The following is an 18,182-nucleotide window of genomic DNA, read 5'->3' as shown; positions in this document are numbered from 1 at the left end:
CCGAGACGTTGTTGGGCATAGTTCACCAGCTTCTCAATTTCCTTGGCATTGTCGATATGGCCAGTTCGATCAGTATCGGCTTCCTTCATTCCTTGACGGGCCTTCCACCACCCGAACCAAGTATGCAGGCTGCGGAGAGCCTCTTTGAGCTCTTCCTGACTGATCCGACCATCATGATCCATGTCAAAGCGGCGTAGCCAAGCTTTGAATTCGTCCACACTCATCTCCCGGTCAGGCTGCACCTCAATACAACACATAATAGCCATTCTCTCTCTCTCTCACACACACACACACACACTAGCCTCAATTGCACAATTACAACAGGTAGCTAAAGGTGCAAACTGGAAAGGCAAGTTAGTTTGCTTGGGGTTGTGGTGGAGTTTTTATGATGCATTTTAAAGCTTATGATGATGATGCCCTATGGCTATAGGATGGTAGTGGCTGAAGAATCTGGATGACAATTTCACTTTCCATAAGAATCTTTTACTGTACCTTTCAATTGGAGTTGTGTGCTCCATTCCTTTTAATTAAAATATAACCTCATTTATCAAGTGATTACTGACCATCACTGGTTATTGATATTTATAGTGTTAATGGCCATGCAAAATGCATCTTTACAATCTAGCTCTCCGAATCAAAGTAGTTTTATTCTCCCAATCATGGATTAAAGAAATTTTTGGGAACAAGGGACTAAGTAATTTTCTTTTTTTTTTTTTTTGGATTAAGTAAATCGTATGGAATTCTGAGGTCGGCGTGACCGTGGGCCAGGTTTGGTTTGATCTTTATCTTAAAAGTTATTTTATTTTATTTTATTGAGCTACATCATCCCTTATAAACCCAACATGTAACATGTAAAGCTAGGGGGCTCAACATTTTTTCCATTAGAACTCAAGAAAGTCCCTCGACTATATGCTTTACCTGTTATAAAATAAATAAATAAAATAAACTAAAATAAAAAATTATAGGTCCCATCTGATGTACATATTCAAAATGGGTCTTGATTGTAGTTGAGGCCTAAAACTTAATTTGTCTCTTTGAAAAGGTATGATGAATATGGCTCAAATTCTTAACCTCACCTCATTACTTGGATTGGCGTCCTCCCTGACTGTTCGTTCCCGTTGGTATGGGGTCAGATTTTCAAACATAAACAGTTTTTCTCATGTTTAAGTTTGGTTGCCATAAAGACCTAAAAGACTAAACGAAAAAATGGACGTTGCACCACTACTGTCAACCCTCAGTAAAATTTCAATAATTTTGTTCTTATCATTTCTCACATGTGAGGGTATAAATGGAGGTCCATATCTACGAATAGTAAAATATTCCACAGTAAAAAATAAAATAAAATAAAATAAAATGTTGCCTTTCAAGGCATGGATGCCAAAATCCCATCCCATTAGAGATACCTTACACATTTGAGAAGAGAAGTGATCAAATCCTCTCAAACAAATTTGGGAATCCGAGGGTCCTAGCACCTTCAAAACATCTCAAAGATCTGCATCACAACCACATTCAAGATTATCTCAATTAAAATTTGTCAAGAGCAGGTGAAGAACTAGAGAGTGAGTGTTCTGGGGGGGGCCCAAGGCCATGCAAAATGAGAACAGACGAGCATGAAACAAGATGCAAACTTACATGTATGGGCATTTCAGCTATGACAAGATTGCTGCTTTCTTCAATGCTTTTGAGAGTCACTACTTCACCCCCAACAACCATGTTGATCACGATTCCATCTGCTTATATTTATGAAGAATTCTGTGAAAACACAAATCCCTATACTCTTCTACAACAAGAAAATGAAACGCATTGAATAAATAACCTGTTGCCAAACAAGTTGCCATGCGCCTCATATATGTTTCCTGCAAGCAACCACCAACAATAATAAGAAGCAACCCAGAAAGACATTATATTTGTGGCATTGGCAACAAAAAAGAAAGACACTCATGCTAGAGAACAACATTTAGTATCAGATATTGAAATTTAGTTTCATCTTAACAGCCCTCAAGGTACCATGTCAGGCAGGACTAAAACCAACAACATCATGAAAAGGACAAACGCTATGGCAGGGAGAATTCTTATGGATGGAAATTCATACTAATTACTTATTACGAATAGCAAGGATATACAGCTGTTCCATAGTCAAAGGTGACTTAAAACTAAATTTGTTATACGAGTAGGTATAAGAGTTCAGGCATTTGTGAATATCTCTAAACACGCCATATGGAAAGGGAGCTTTAAGGTTCTTTCTGTGTGCCATACCTCCTATTTGGGGGGGGGGGGGGGGGGGGGGGGGGGGAAGGGGTTCTATTTGGACAGGCACACGAATCTAAATTTTCAAAAGGATGAATTATACGGTGTCCTTAAGGGCTTTCCCTACTCCATCAAATGATCTAATTTCATTTACCAAGTAGATTCAAGATCAAGCACAACAAAATAAGCGATGGTGTTTTAGCTATGTCATCTTTAGTTAAGTAGTCCTTGCACCTTTCTAATAACAAAGACACTACTTTATACTTGAAACAATAATTTGATTCTACACCTCAATAAAACTTGCTGTCTTCTTCCTTTAGCTAATATACCTCTTCTAAATTCTAATGATACCTTCTTGAGAGTGGCATCTCTTGTGGTTTCTATACATTCATATCCATATGAATTTAGAAGTCAGAGGCCCATTATTATACTTTTGGAGAATTGGACATAGAGCATCATCTGTTGGTGTACTTGTTACCTAGGTTCCAAATACAACTGGACATTATAGGACTGCTGGTTCAACTAAGGGCTTCAAATTTAATTGTGACAAATGATTCATATCAAGTCAAACCAAGACCCAGCTTCAAGACCCTTTGTGTTGAACATTGGGCTCTAACAGGTATGAGCAGCGCTGAATCATAACATGATATTGTATGCTTAGCAGACAACAATGGCTTTTACTCGCATTTACTATTAAGATGTCCCTAAACTTGGTTTGATGGCAATTTTCTTGAGGGTGAGAGGCATTGAGAGTGTTATTAGATTTTTGTTTTCCTTTTCTTTATTTTAATTTTTCCCTTTTTTTCCAGTAAGGTCAATTTTTCCATATTGTGAAGTAGATAAACCGGAGAATATGGACAGTGATCATAATATATGCAGCTAAGCAAAATCTATTAACAAGGGGCAACAACGTAAAATTTGTGAAGAACATTCACAAATGAAGGGCTCATTGCACAATAAATTTATGATTAAAGAACGCTGGCAACAATAAAAGCAGTGCAAGGGGGCATCAAAACAAGGATATAAGTTTTGTTCATATTTTGTTTTCATTGGAAGGGCCAAATTGTTTTGGATTACAATAAAGCACCGACGTACGGATGTTTCAATTAAAATGAAGTTGTTTTGGTTGAAAACTTGAGATTTATGCTTTTTGAAATTCTGTCTATATTGGCAACAATCACAAAACTAACAAAAGGTAGTTTCATATTCTCTCTTCGTGAGAAGTTTGAAGATTATGGGGCAAAATATCTCTAATAGATAAATAGAAGAAATAGAAGAAGAGGAAGAAACCAACGGGCTGGCCTAGTGGTACCAGGCTCCTACTTCCCAAAGGGAGGTCAGGGGTTCAAGCTTAGGTGGAGGCATGTGTGTGTGAGTACCAATTAAGAAAAAGAAAAAAAAGAAGAAGAAGAGGAAGAAAAACGGAGGTAAGGAGGAAAAGCTTCTTCAGTACTTGGATGCTAATTCTTATATTCCTACTTCCTAATTGTTTTACTTAGTTATTTTCTATGTAACTTCTCTTATTAATATAGTATATTACTGATTACATGAGTAAATCAGCTTTAGAATTAGAATCATTTAAACTTTTCTTTCAATAGTAAAAAATTATTTGACATTACTTTGATGACTTATTCACATTTATGTTTACTCCTTAAATTTACCCCACTGTCCTATGATAGCTGCAGGGCTGCAATCCAGCTAAGTTGTGCTGAACACAAGCTGTTTGACTCAGCTTGTCCTGAGTTGAGCCAAATATGAGTATTTGAGCTTGGCTTGAATGCAACTATCCAAGCTCAACTCATTTGGCATATTTTTAGCAGATTTTGAGCTCAAACTGGAGCTCATTCTCGAATTTTGAACTTGAAATCCAACTTATATCAAGATTCATATGGAGAAAATTTGATTATAAACTCAAATAAGCCCTAAAAAACGAGCCAAGTTCACGAGCGTTCATGAACCTCTTCATGAACATGTTCTGAGTCCAATGAGTTGATCCATGGGTTTTTCGAGATTGGCTCGTTTGCACAAATACTTAGCAAACCAACACAACCGAGCATTATGATCCGAGCCTAAGCTATTCCTGAAAGACTCGGGTCAATTGCAGCCCTCCGTAGATGTGTAGGCTTGAAATATACGTAGTATACAACTATAAATTATTTGGCTTATCTTCATCAATTAATGAATTTTAGATTCTATTTACAAGTGTTTCTATGTATTTCTATACATTTCACCGTTTTTATTGCACTTCCAAAATGATTACATTTTCAAGTCAGCAGAAATGGCATAACAAAATGATTTTTTATCCGTGTCAGAGACACATAGTATTGCAATAAAAATAAAAAAAAGGCATTGGCCAAATGGCAACAAAATGAAGTGTTTCTCACAAAAATTAAACAACGTCGCCACCAGTTGTATGTTAAGTAGCATTGTATGCAGTGAAAAGCATGTGCTGGTTCCAAAGAAACCATATATTTCTGTCCTTTTTCTTTTTTTTTCTTTTTTTTTTTTTTTTTTTTTTTTTTTTACTTTTAACCTCAAGTATTTTATCTAACTTGTGTTTTTGGCATATTCAACACAACTTCATAAAGCCAATTGCAAAGCATTTTGGGTAGCATATGCAAATCTTTACTTAATTTATTTATCTAATTTTGCCATTTTGTTCTATCTAAGGTTACAAGTTCCACTACTTTGTAGTCCATCATGCCTTCCTCACCACCTCAACTAGCATTGTTGTTAGATAAAATCTCTCCTTCATTAAGCAATCATTAGTCTTCACCACCGCGTGATCTAGAATTGGTGCAGTCACTGGAATGCATAAATAAGCCATGCTATTTTTTTCTTTCTTTTTGACAAAAGGGCTACCGGCTACTCATCCTGGTTGGACGGATAAAGTTTTATATATATATATATATATTAAAAAGCATATGGTGCAAACACACAGTAGTTCTATTTAACATAACTACATTTTATAATTTAGGTGGCCAAGTCAGTCACTGATATCATAATGCCTGCCCAACATCCAACACATATCTAAGTTAAACCCCATTTCCCTACCCGTATCAGCAATTGTTGCTTTTCAAATGCCAAATTTCAAACACTCTACAACATTAAGAAGAAGAAGAAGAAGAAGAAGAAGAAGAAGAAAATGGAACTGATTTTAAGTATGGATTTATCCAACGGCAACAGAAATCTGGAAAATAATTGATACAAAGGACGTCAAACAGTTGTATGCTATTAAAATTACAAGATCACATATTGTTGTGTAAATGGGGGAAGCAATTGTATCATGGTAACCGTGAGATTACAATAAAAATGCACAGTGATATAATGTGGCTGAAAGTAAAAAAGTAAAAACTTGCAAATTACACCAATTACCACACAACAATGCAATGCACAACAGCACTGGTGACCCTACAAACATATGCATGGAATTTTGGAACATATAAACCCATAAAAAGGAAAAGAATTTTACCTTCTTTGATGGCAACTCATAATTTATTAGAACACGAGCAGTAATAGGTGACTCCCCTGCAGCAAGAAGTGGAAGGCAAGCATCCGTTACGACAATCAGATGAGATTTTTGCTCTTCTTTCTCGATTTTACTATCATCTTTGGATTGATCATTGGCATTCTGATTCCACCTCATCATTGCTTGGCGAAATTTCTCCAAAATCAATGCACGTTCTGCTTCAGCAAGGTCACTGTACTGGGGTACAGGAAACAAAGTTACATGCTATATTAGCAAACATAACGTCAACACACAAAGACAACTGCAGTTAACACCGTAAATTTATCCATCAATCATTTTTCATTAGTTTAAGGTACAAACTTGAAAGAGACACATTATTATACGCCAAGGTATTAACCGTATTATTAAAGGCAACATCAACAGGCATATATCAACAATTTGGAAGATTCAACATCGAGCAATTTGGCTATGCATACTAATACCGTAGAGGTATATATAATGACAAAAAATCTGAAGCTTTTGTTGCACTCGTACAATATTCACGATGAGATTTAATTCTCTTAAAACTCCAAAGTATAAATTTTATTTTTGCATAATTATTTTTAGCTTATGCTACATAACAAGGACATGGACATGACCACAGCCACAAGAGCCAAAAAAATGAGATCTCAAAAGGAAGTACAATATGGGCACTTGTCTGAGGGTTTATGAACAATACATAAAATGCATATAAAAAATGTGATTTGTAACACACAAACAAAGAGTGTTTGTAATGAAATAAACAGGAACTTCAATAGCAACTTCATCTGCACTATGGAATACAATAATCTAGTTTGCCCAGCCAATTCCAATTTCACAAATATGTGAGACCAAAAAGAAATATGCCCTCAATACACTGGTAGTAAGCTGTAGATGAGGCATATATTTGCATAAGAAGAATAAGTGTGTCAATTTACTGGGCACAACCCATTTATAGAAGCAGTTAACTAACTGAGCAATTGAAATACTATTATCGTCAACTAGGTTTGATGAATGGGAATGAATTTCAATCTCAAATTCTACATGTAAAGTCTGTTCTTGTTTGATATCTACCAAAATCAAAGAAATAAGGGAAATTGAATGAGATAGAAAATAAGTACCAGACAGGACAGAGAAATGTAAGAGAGGTTGGAGACCGCGAAGCAGACCGCGTCGAGCTCATCGCGCGTGCTGCAACATACCACCATTGGCATGCTCGGACGGTGGCCCGCCATCCCCAACAGATCCACCAATGTCTCCTGCGCAATCCAATTTATGCCAATTCGATCACTTGAAAAAACACAACCTCCTAAAAGAAAAGGAAAAAAAAAAATTCTAAAAAATAAAAAACTATATTTGATAATTGAGATATAGATTCACCATCTTGAAGTTAAGTCTGTCGACGGCAAGATAGAAGTGGCGTGTTTGGCTGCAACATATAAATGCATATACATGGTTAACCTTATAGTACAAGATAAACCCAATTGATCAAAATTAGGGTAAAAAAGAAAAGGAGAAGAAAAAAAAAAAATTTACCCGAAATGGGTAGGTGGCTGAGATGGAGTTGAAGGGGCTTCAACCACATCCGTCGCCATAACGCTCCCACAAACCACACTCCTGAGCTTCCCAAAACCAGAGGACCTCTCCGTCTCTCTCACTCTCTCACGCCTTGACTTGTTTCCTTAGTTTTGTTAAAAGTAAAACGATGTCGTTCAAAGGTCATTTATTTTTTATGGGGAGGGACTCGCCCCATACCCGGGAAATGTTTTGTTAAAAGTATAAATGATACTATACTACATGGCCAATTTAGTAGGAGGTAAATGTTTTCATAAATAAAAATAAAATAGTGAATTGTTTTTTTTAATGATATTCTTAGTACTCAGCTCAGGGGAGAGTGGGGAGTTCTAAACCTCTTTATGGTTAATCTCAAAATTTTCCCTATTACTCTTTCAGGAAGCTGCTAAGTTCTCTTTCAACCAGAAAAGTTAATCAATTTTGTTGGAGTCACTTTCCAAATACTTATTTATTTAGTTAGATAAGTAAATAAATTCAGCATTCTTTATAAAAACAAAATAAAATGACCTTTCATTAATATCACTTTCAAAGAAATTTTTCCTGAATTAACATTTACAGTTTTACACATGACTTTAGTAAGTGAACCACAACTTCAACAAAATGTTGTTGTTAGCTGCCTCTCTGCTCCACATGCTCATTCTGACTTCTTCAGTTTCACATTTGAAAACATTGAATGGTGAAAGCACTTTTCCCACCCAAAAAAAAAGGGTTAACTTCAGTTACACCCTCTGAGGTATGTCCTAACTTCAAGGAGACCCCCCACGTTTGCAAAATTTCAGTCAAACCCCCTGTCAGACATTGTCGGCTGGCAAAAAATAATAAGTGAATGAAATGACTAAATTGCCCTTTTGTCGTTTTCCTCTTTACACTTAATCAAATCAAAGTTTGTATAACTTTAACCCAATTTTGCTTTATCTTGTGAACCAAACACATTCTAATCATAGTGGCCAAACACTTCAATCCACTTTACTTCGTTAACCCAAACTTAGGTTTTGGAAATTTCATTTTGTCGACTAACCCTAGATAGAGAGGTAGAGAGAAGAGATAACAGAGAGATATAACCCTAGGTTCGTATGTGAAGACATCAATTTTAGTTGATACACACACTGAATACGTTTGATCAAACAACATATCTACAGATAGTTGAAGGTTCGAAGGGGAAACATTTGTTTGATTTGAAGCTGTTGAGAAAAAATCGCGATTTAGAGGTATGGATTTTGTCTTTCTAAAAATTGATTTTGGTTTTAGTTGATAGGGGATTTCGGGTTTGGAAAAATGGGTTTCTTTTTTACTGTTTCTTTGTTCGGTTGTTTTGGTTTGGGGGTTTAGGGTTAGTTTTTGAGTTTCTTTGTTGGGTTTGTTGAATTGTTCTATTGTCTGTAAATTTAGGATCTTGATTTTTTTTCAATTTGTCTGAAAATTGTTCAATTTGGGGGTTTAATTTGAAAATGCATGAATTTGTTTAATTTATGTTAAAATGTCTGTAATTTGAAAATGCATGAATTTGTTCAATCTGTCTGCAATTTCTTTGTTTCAATTGGCCAGTGCCTTATTTATGCCATTTATTTTTTATATTTCTTGTTATTTGAATTATTGACAATGATGGGAGATATTTATCATAATTTTCACGTGCACTACAAGTCAAAATGTAGAACTATTAATCATGTAGACCCTGATAAGTATGGTTTGTATGATTTCCTGGAAGACATAAGTAGAGCTGTTCTTGAGGATTATCCTGGGGGTTTGGGGTTTACTTATTCTATATACTATGATGTTCCTGGTTCTTATTCTAAGATGTTGGTTGAGAATGAAGCTGATTTGTTGGACATGTTATACTTAAATAGTGAAAGAGTTAACATTAATGTGTATGTTGAGATAGAAGAAGTTGAACTCTTAAATATATCAACTAATATGGATGACCCTTATGAAGATATGGATTATGGAGTGGATGCTGAAAATAGTGAGGGAGAGGAAGAGGATAGTGATGAGGAAGTGGGTGATGAAAACAATGAGGAAGAGGATAGTGATGTGGAGAAAGATGATGTGTATGATTTTAGGAAAGAGAATCAAGATTGAATGGCAGAAGGTGATATTGATTGTGTTGAAACTGACAGTGATAGCTCAGATGGTGAGTATGTAGGGTTTCAAGACAATGATGAAGACTACAATGTGGATTGTGAGGATGGCATGTCAGATTATGAGTCAAATGATGAAGCACATTCTGATTCAAGTGTAGAGATTGGTGTGAAATATCCAAAGAGAAATAGATCAAAGAGTAAGGATTGGAATAAAAATATTAAAAGAAAGGAATATGTAAAGGTTGAAGGACAACCTATAAAACTAGAACAATATTTATTGTTTCAAAATGTGAAACATTTTAAAGAGGTGTTGACAGATTATACAATCCAAGAAAGGTTTCAAATTAGAAAGACCAAAAATGAGAGTTCAATGGTAACTTGTGTTTGCAAAGCCAAATGTTGTCCATGGAGGATCCATGCCTCCCCACTGCCTTGTAAGACTTACATGATAAAAACATACAATGACAATCATTCTTGTGTGAGGGGTGATAAAAATCCATTGGCCAATTCTACATGTATTGCAAAGAAGTTTTTTAAGAAACTTAAACAAAACCCACAAATGACAGTTGAAAGTCTGAGAACTGCACTGCATGAAAAATATGGCATTAGGGCAAAGAAACAACAATGTTATAGGGTAAAAAGAAAGGCATTGGATGTGTTTGAGGGTAACCATGGGAAGTCATACAGTTTGCTGCCCTCCTATAGGAATGAAATTATGAGGATAAACCCTGGCAGTTTGGTCACACTTGATTATTATGATGCTGAATTCAATGGAGTGAATGGATTCAGAAAGATTTTCATTGCTTTTGATGCTTTGAGGTCTGGGTTTATAAAAGGCTGCAGGCCATTCATTGGGTTAGATGGCTGTTTTTTAAAGGGCCCACATGGTGGAGTACTTTTGTCAGTTGTGGCCTTGGATGACAATAATGGTCTATTCCCCATTGCCTATGCTGTGGTAGAAAGTGAAGGGAAGGAGACATGGATTTTTTTTATAGATAATTTGAAGGATATCCTTGGTGTAGATGCACATGCCAGACATTGGACAATTATGTCTGATATGCAAAAGGTATAATTTTTTTCTTTAACTGTTCATTATTACATAGTTCATTATTAAATTGTTCATAATTACTTTTAATTTATTTTATTTTGCATTTCAGGGTATTGAGGTTGCAATTTCTAACTTATTTCCTGAGGCAAGCCATAGGATTTGTTGTAGGCACTTGTTTAACAGTTTTAGGAAGGATAATCCTGGGTTGTTGTTGAAATTTTTTTTCTGGAAAGCTGCAAGATCATGCAATGAACTTGAATTTAATGATGCAATGAATCACATGAATGGGATTTGTACAGAAGCTCATGATTAGCTAATGGACAAGCCTTTGGAAATATGGTCTAGGGTGGGATATGGTGAGACGTCAAAGAGTGACCATATCACAAACAATTTGACTGAATCCTTCAACAACTGGGTTGGTCATTATAGGTCTAAGCCAATCTTGAATATGCTTGAGTGGATTAAGATTAAATTAATGGTGAGAATCCAGAAAAGGTATCAGAAAGCTTTAGCTTGGAAGGGAAATTTAACACCAAATGCCTTGAAAAAATTAAACAAATCCATTCAAGAATCAAGAGGGTGTAGAGTTTGTCCTGCTCGGAGGGAGGAGTTTGAAGTTCATGAAGTGGTGGGAGTAAGTGTGGTTAATTTAAACTTGAGGACTTGCTCATGTAGAGCATGACAGATATCAGGGATACCTTGCAGGCATACAGCTGGTGCTATTTCATGGAATAGGCAAGACCCTGAGCATTTTTGTAATCCTTGTTACAGTAAGGACACATATCTACTTGCCCACAGTGGGATGATTCATCCTTTGATGGATGAGAAGATGTGCCCAAAACTTCATCAATTGACTTATACCCTCCTAAACCAAGAAGATTACCTGGTAGACCAAGAAAAAATAGAAGAAGGGAACAAGGTGAACCTGCCCCTGAAAGTGCAAGTGGAGTACCAAGAGATCATCAGTTGTAACATGCAAGTATTGCCTACAAACTGGTCATAATAGGAGGACTTGCCAAAGAGCTCAAACAGCAAGAGAAAGAGTTGCAGTAGCAAGAGGGAGGGCTGCAAGTGCAAGAGGAAGAGCTCAAACAGCAGCAGTGAGTGTTTCAGTCAATTTTAAACTTGCTATGTTTTGATAAATTTCTTTTATTACTGATTTATATACCTTCTAATTGTTAATTTAGGAAAACATAAGGTCTCAAACTCAAGGATCAGAAGGAGCAAGAACTTCTGGTGTTACACAATAGGTATAAGTCCTTACTTATGTTCACTATAACAATTTTTTAATTCTATGATTACCCAATACTGTACTTAGCTAATTTTTTTTGTTTAAATTTTTTCCAGTCCCAAACTACTAGGAGAGGTGGAAGAAATGTAAGTGCAAGAGGTGGAAGAAATGTACGTGCAAGATGAGCTTCTCAACCAAATGTGAGTGGCATTGGTGGTGGTTCTCAACAAAATGTGAGTGGTAGCAGAGTTGGAAAACAGCCAAACCAGAGTGGCATCAGAGGTGGAAGACAGCCAAGTGAGAGTGGTATTGGTGTTAATCCTCCACCATGGGTAAGCAATAAATTACCTAATATTTATCCTTATACATATTAACTTATTGTTGCATTAGTATTCTAATCCTAATATTCAATTACAGAGAGAGTAGCAAAATCAACAGTACCAAGGAAAGAAACACAACAGTAACTAGCAGTTGGAGGCTCCTTTGGGTTTTATTCACCATACAACAGTGAGGATTTTTTTATGACCTACTTTGTTTGAAACTTGTAACTTGTGGTTAACAATGGTTATGTTTGTAAGTTTGTAGTTGACAATGGTTATGTTTTTTTTTTTTTTTTTTTTTTTTTTTTTTTTTTTTTTGTGGTTTTTCAGTAATAGATGATGCTTGATTTGTGGTTGTATATGCATGTGCAATGATAATAGATTGATGATGCTTCAATGGTAAATGTACTCAATATAGGTCAATATGCATTGCATAATTTTATTTCAAATAAATAGTAAAAAACAGATAACAAGAAGCAAGTAAATACAACTATCTTCAAATACAAAATAGTTGTTTCAACAACTTGTAACCTTGAACCTATAGCTTGTCTTTGCAACCTCAATTCAGCAACAACCTCAAGCAAAAGTTGATTTGCAGGTGAATACTCCTCAGCAGCACCAACAGAACCATCTATAGGGTTACACCATTCCCAAAAACTACATGTTTCATTTTCACAAGTATAATACAGCCTGCTTTTGTTGCGATTTTTGTCATTCTCTGTAACCTTCACTATAGCAAAATCCCCACAGCAACAAATCTTGTTCCTATACTGTATATAGCCTCTGCCTCTACCTTCACGACTATTTACGCTGATTGAGACATCACTTTACATAGGATAATATAAGAAAGGAAGAGAGGCACTTTACATAGGAGAATATAAGAGAGGAAGTGCAAAAAAACATTGTGCCTATCTCCTATTTATAGAAGCCAAACATGACTGTTGGAGTTGAGGGGCAATCTGGGCATTAACATGGACTTTGTGGGCAATCTGGGCATTTTAATTGCTTTATAACCTGAAGCCAAACATAACCGTTAATGTTTGTAAACAAACAGAACCGTTTAGGGGCAATCTGGGCATTAAAAGCTCATTTTTTGCTGACGTCGGCAAAAAGTTTCTCTAACCAACTTTAACCGTTGACTGATGGGGGAGACTGATGTGTGTCAAAAAAAGTAGGGGGTCTGACTGAAGTTTTGCAAACGTGGGGGGGTCTCCTTGAAGTTAAGACATACCTCAGGGGGTGTAACTGAAGTTAACCCAAAAAAAAACTTCATGACAATAATTCGTCATGATGTCAAGTTCCCTCAATAATACTGAAACCAGGAACTTTTCTTAGTTGTCTCCCTTCCATGTTAGACCTTACTCTATTGGCATCAGTCCACCTTCCAGCTGCTGCATAGATATTGTATAACATCACATATGATCCCGAATTTTCAGGGTCCATTTCAAGAAGAGACCTACCAATTTCTTCTCCAAGTTCAATATTGTCATGAATTACACAAGCACCCAACAAAGAATCGAGTAAGCTCGCAGAAGGCTTATGGGGCAAGTTCTTAACAATGTCATAAGCCTCATTCAAGTGACCAGTTCTCCCAAGAAGGTCTACCATACAAGCATAGTGTTGCATCCTTGGCGAAATTCCATGTTCTACCATAGACTTGAAAATTATTCGGCCTTGCTCAACTAAACCTGCATGGCTGCAAGCTGATAAAATAATTGTATAAGTAATTTCATCAGGCTCCATACCCAAAGATTTCATCTGCGAGAAAAGAGCAAGGGCAGCTTCACCATCACCATGCAACCCATGTCCATTGATCATCGCACTCCAAGAGACGGAATCTTTTTCAAGAAAACCATCGAATAGCTTTCTTGCCATTGAAATGTCCCCACATCTTGCATACAAATCGATAAGGCCATTGTTGACGGCTACATTTTTGTCGAATCCCTTGTGTATCACATAAGCCATCACAGAATTTGTGAGATTCAGGTTGTTTAGCTGAACACAAGCTGAAATTAAGGTCAAAACTGTTACATAATCAGGTTTCACTCCCATTTGAAGCATTTGACAGAAGAAAGCAACTGCTTTTTTTGCATCTTGGGTCTGTGCATGAACAGACATAATAGCATTCCACAAAGAAATACTCTTTTCCCCAATCTCAAAGACTGACATACATGAATCTATATTTTTAAATCTAGCATACATGAATAAAAGAGATGTTAGAAGAGGAGCTTCTAGCACAATCCCTACTTTAGTTGCATAACCATGAATGGACTTGCCTTGCAACTGGGTGTAGCACATGGGTAATACAGTCAGTATGGTCACATAATTTGGCTTCTGATCCTCCTTTATCATTTGAACAAACAACATGATGACCTCGTCATGTAGGTTGTGATATCGATAGCCAGTTATCAGAGCATTCCAAGAAATTACACTCCTATTAGGCATGACCTCAAAAAGTAATTTCCCAGCATCAAGTTCTCCACAGTTAAAATACATGCTAATAAGTGCAGTAGTTAAAGTAACGTCCAAGGCAAAACCCATTTTGATAGCATAGCCATGAACAGCCTTACCATGCACCAAATTTTCAGTCCCATTGTAACAAGGAAGAACACTTACAAGGGTAACCAAATCCAAGCCCATGCCCTCTTGCTGCATCTGATGAAGAAGTGCAACTGCTCTTCGTTCTTCTCCATTGTGTGCACATCCAGATATCATAGTATTCCATGAAACCTCATTTCTTACAACCATTCTAGAGAATAGTTTGAAAGCAGAGGAGATCTGACAACAATTCAAGTAAAATGACAATAGTGCATTGGACACATTGACATTCAAACCAAATCCTTTTTTAAGACTAAACGCATGGGCGGACTTTCCTAGAAGAATGGCTTCTAATTCACAGCAGGTGGAAAGAATACAGATGATAGAAATTGCATCTGGATTAAAACCCTCAAACTGCATTTCACGGAATGCATCCAAACTTGTATCCCAAAGTCCATTGTGCACATACCCGGAAATTATTGAATTCCATGACAGGAGGTTTCTTTGGGGCATCTGATCAAAAAGAAACTTAGTTGAGTTCATACTTCCAAGCTTGGCATACATTGACATTAGCGCAGTAACCACAGCAAGTTGACCGTCTAATCCATCTTTTATTACATGAGCATGAAGGGATTCACAGTACAAAATGATACCAAAATTCTCACAAGAGGGGATGATTGACACAAAAGTGACCGCATTAGGCTGCAAGTCAACTTGGAGCATTTGTCGGAACATTTCAAAGGCTTCATTAGATTTCTGGTTCTGTGTATATGCAGAGATTATGGCATTCCAAATGGCGACATTCTTTTTCAGTAAGCAGTCAAACATATTTCTAGCAACCGATAAATCCCCACCACCGGCATATAATGAAATTAAAGCAGGCGTCAAAGTTTCATCCTCAAAATATCCAGATTTAAGAGCAAACCCATGAACAGATTTACCAATATCAAATTTTTCTAAACGGGTGAATATGGGAATGATGCTGGCCAAAGTGCTGACATTAGGCTTCAATCCCATCACTCGAATCTCCTGGAAAACCTCGAAAGCCTCCTGATTAAACCCATTCGAGGAGTACCCAGAAATCAATGCATTCCATGAAACCAGGTCCGGTTGGGAAATTCTATCGAGCAGCGAACGTGCAATCCCCATTTGACCACATTTAGCATACAAGTCAACAAGAGCTGTCTGTACAACAAGGTTATCTCCAAACCCAGTTCTCAAAACAACACAATGTAACTCCTTACCCTTCTGAAGAGCCCCCAGGGCAGAACAAGCCTTGAGCACAAACGGAAAGGTATAGTTATCAGACGAACAACCCAAAACTAGACAATTCTGATATACACACAAGACATCTTCAAATAACCCACAATTACAGAGACATTTAACCATTAGATTCTGCAAGTTTAAACTAGGCTTGTCAATTTTCTCAAATGTAGAAAGAGCTAGCTTTGGAGCACCCAGATGAAAACAGAGCTTAACGAATTCTCCAACCAGTGGTTCATGGCCAATAAGCCCGTGAACGATAAGCAGAGATTTCAGTGGCTTCAAGTTTTCAATTTTATGGCAGAGGCTTATCAGACGAAGAAAGTCTGTGCCATTTGAATTGATTGAATTGTGAAGTGAATGGTTTTTTGTGGATGGAAGACTGAGATTTGGGGGAGAAGAGAGAGTAAAGAAAGAGCTGTAGAGGGTTGGCCAAAGATTCCGAAGGGAGGAACCAGAGAGTACACGCCATGGAGGATTGAAAACCATGGGCCTCCAACTTCAGGCCATTTTCAACTAGCTATACACACATGTAAGCCACTCTCCAGATTTATCATATCCATGAATGGTTGTGGATTATGGGGAAGAATTAGTTATTTCTGTTATACCAGAAGAAGCTGTAGAGAGAGAATTTCAGCGCCACAAGGTCTTGGATTTGTAGATTGGCGTGTAACTCCAAGTCCAACACAAAGACTGTAGAGTTACCAAGTGAGAGGCAGAGTCTATCGTTAGAATTTTAGATAAAATTTATACAATTGTATAGACTTTTCATCTAATCAGAGTATAAGAAATTTTAGTTGGAAAAGTCCATAAGTATTTGAAAGAAAATTTTACATTTTTTTTTTTAGTAAAATTTTAGTTGAGAAAATGTAGAACCAGCAACAGCGACGACTTGATGGTTTATGAGATTTTCATTAGGGTGTCAAAAATATTATCCAAACCCGCAAAGCCGTTTAAACCGGCCCGCGAATAATGAGTTATGGATGAGTCCTTTAATTAAGCGGGTCAGTTAATTAAAATTTAAAACACTATATTATCCTTATTATTAAATAACTATTAGCCTTAGTAATAAGGATAATATAGTGTTTTAATTTTGATCAATCTAGCAATTTAAGAAGTTATGTATACAAATTTACAAACCAATTTTGTATATTTATAAATTATTGGATTTGATATGAACTAATTCGTTTTTAATAAATTAAAAAAAAATGGAGATATTTGTGTATAATTTTATTTTTAAAAATAAATTTGAATCATCATATTAGATGTGAATTGATTAGTCTATTTAATATTCAATCTGTTTATAATTCGTTATTAATGAGTTAGTGACCTATATTACTCATTTTGCATAAAAAAAAAATTTAGTTAAGGATATCTTTCAAATTCATTTTGCTAAACGAACATGTTACAAAGAAAAAATAGTTCCATCTAATGAAAAATACTTGAATGTAATAAGATGGTACTCTCTATGGATGATCCTAAATTTATTATTATTATTTTACATTAATAATAATGTAACTATTACTTTTATTAAAATTAAGATCAAAGAAATGAATGGGAGAGGTCTCAAAGTAATTTATGTAAAATTATTACAATAACCTCCCCTGCAATTTGACTTAATTACAACTAAAAGGTCCCTATGTAAACTTAAGGTTTGTCATTTTTTTTATTTATAAAGACCCCTATGTTAGAATTTGTTATAATTTTACAACAAGGTCTACCCTCATTATTGTATTATTAAAAATATCAAAATATCTAGGAATGTCAAATGGCTATTTTGCCCCCCTATACTTGCAACCCCACTCGAGAGTCCAAGACGGCAACCTACAGTGTCACTGCAATTGTAAATGATATCAAATAGCTCATACCATCATCTGGAGTGATCAAACCATTCGTCAGAGCTCTCAAGGAAGAAGAATCAATGACGGGAGAGAACGCCGCCACCAAGAGAAATACACCCAGACCACTGTTCATCGTACTACCACCACCACAACCCAAACCACTCTTCAGAGAATTAAGAACACAAATCGAAACAAATAGAATATCGAAGAACATTAACGCAAACCCAGAATTGAAAAAAAAATAATAATAATAATAAAACCCCGATCGTCTCTATTCATCTTCTTCGCCGATGCCTGGTTGTTGAACTGACTCTCAGGGGCAAGGTGTGTAGACGACGGCGAGGATCCGGTCTGCGTATTCGAGGCCTCGGTGGGCCTCGCAGTGGCTCCTCATCGCCGACAAGCTCCTCACCAGCCGCAACCTCGTCGGCAGCAAGACCGGAACAAGCTCGCCTTCGCAAACGAAGCCTTCAAGCTCGTCTCCGATGCCTGGTTGTTGAACTGACTTTCGGCGGTGAGAAGTGTGTGGACGACGGCGAGAATCCGGTCTGCGT

At 36.5% G+C, this 18,182-nt stretch overlaps 2 protein-coding genes across 2 annotated transcripts; both read right to left on the bottom strand.

Moving 5' to 3' along the window:
• Positions 1-698: 698 nt before the first annotated feature.
• LOC132284308 (uncharacterized) lies at positions 699-7,431 on the bottom strand. Its single transcript, XM_059786400.1, has 7 exons — positions 7,271-7,431; positions 7,115-7,163; positions 6,856-6,993; positions 5,720-5,953; positions 1,817-1,856; positions 1,633-1,730; positions 699-1,492 (listed from the first exon to the last, which is right to left on the bottom strand). The coding sequence occupies exons 1-7, from the start codon at positions 7,327-7,329 to the stop codon at positions 1,475-1,477; spliced, it is 636 nt and encodes a 211-aa protein (XP_059642383.1). The 5' UTR covers positions 7,330-7,431; the 3' UTR covers positions 699-1,474.
• Positions 7,432-12,263: 4,832 nt separating this feature from the next.
• On the bottom strand, positions 12,264-16,519 carry LOC132286175 (pentatricopeptide repeat-containing protein At5g39350-like). The gene has a single exon (XM_059788451.1). It carries the CDS (start codon positions 16,274-16,276, stop codon positions 13,280-13,282), a length of 2,997 nt encoding a protein of 998 aa, XP_059644434.1. The 5' UTR covers positions 16,277-16,519; the 3' UTR covers positions 12,264-13,279.
• Positions 16,520-18,182: the final 1,663 nt, after the last annotated feature.

This window comes from Cornus florida, unplaced genomic scaffold, assembly GCF_030987335.1.
Source record: "Cornus florida cultivar Cherokee Brave unplaced genomic scaffold, ASM3098733v1 CherokeeBrave_3.0.0_Hap2_Chr11, whole genome shotgun sequence".
Lineage (NCBI taxonomy): Eukaryota > Viridiplantae > Streptophyta > Magnoliopsida > Cornales > Cornaceae > Cornus > Cornus florida.
This window is presented reverse-complemented; position numbering and strand designations above follow the sequence as displayed.

What these genes read in the sequence shown, in the direction of transcription:
- LOC132284308 (XM_059786400.1), bottom strand. Translation starts at nt 7,329, where the DNA reads ATGGCGACGGATGTGGTTGAAGCCCCTTCAACTCCATCTCAGCCACCT. An exon ending in CAGCCACCTACCCATTTCGG is followed by an intron (nt 7,164 to 7,270) that starts GTAAATTTTTTT and finishes TATATGTTGCAG; the next exon opens with CCAAACACGCCACTTCTATC. An exon ending in GGCAACTTGTTTGGCAACAG is followed by an intron (nt 1,731 to 1,816) that starts GTTATTTATTCA and finishes AAATATAAGCAG; the next exon opens with ATGGAATCGTGATCAACATG.
- LOC132286175 (XM_059788451.1), bottom strand. Translation starts at nt 16,276, where the DNA reads ATGGTTTTCAATCCTCCATGGCGTGTACTCTCTGGTTCCTCCCTTCGG.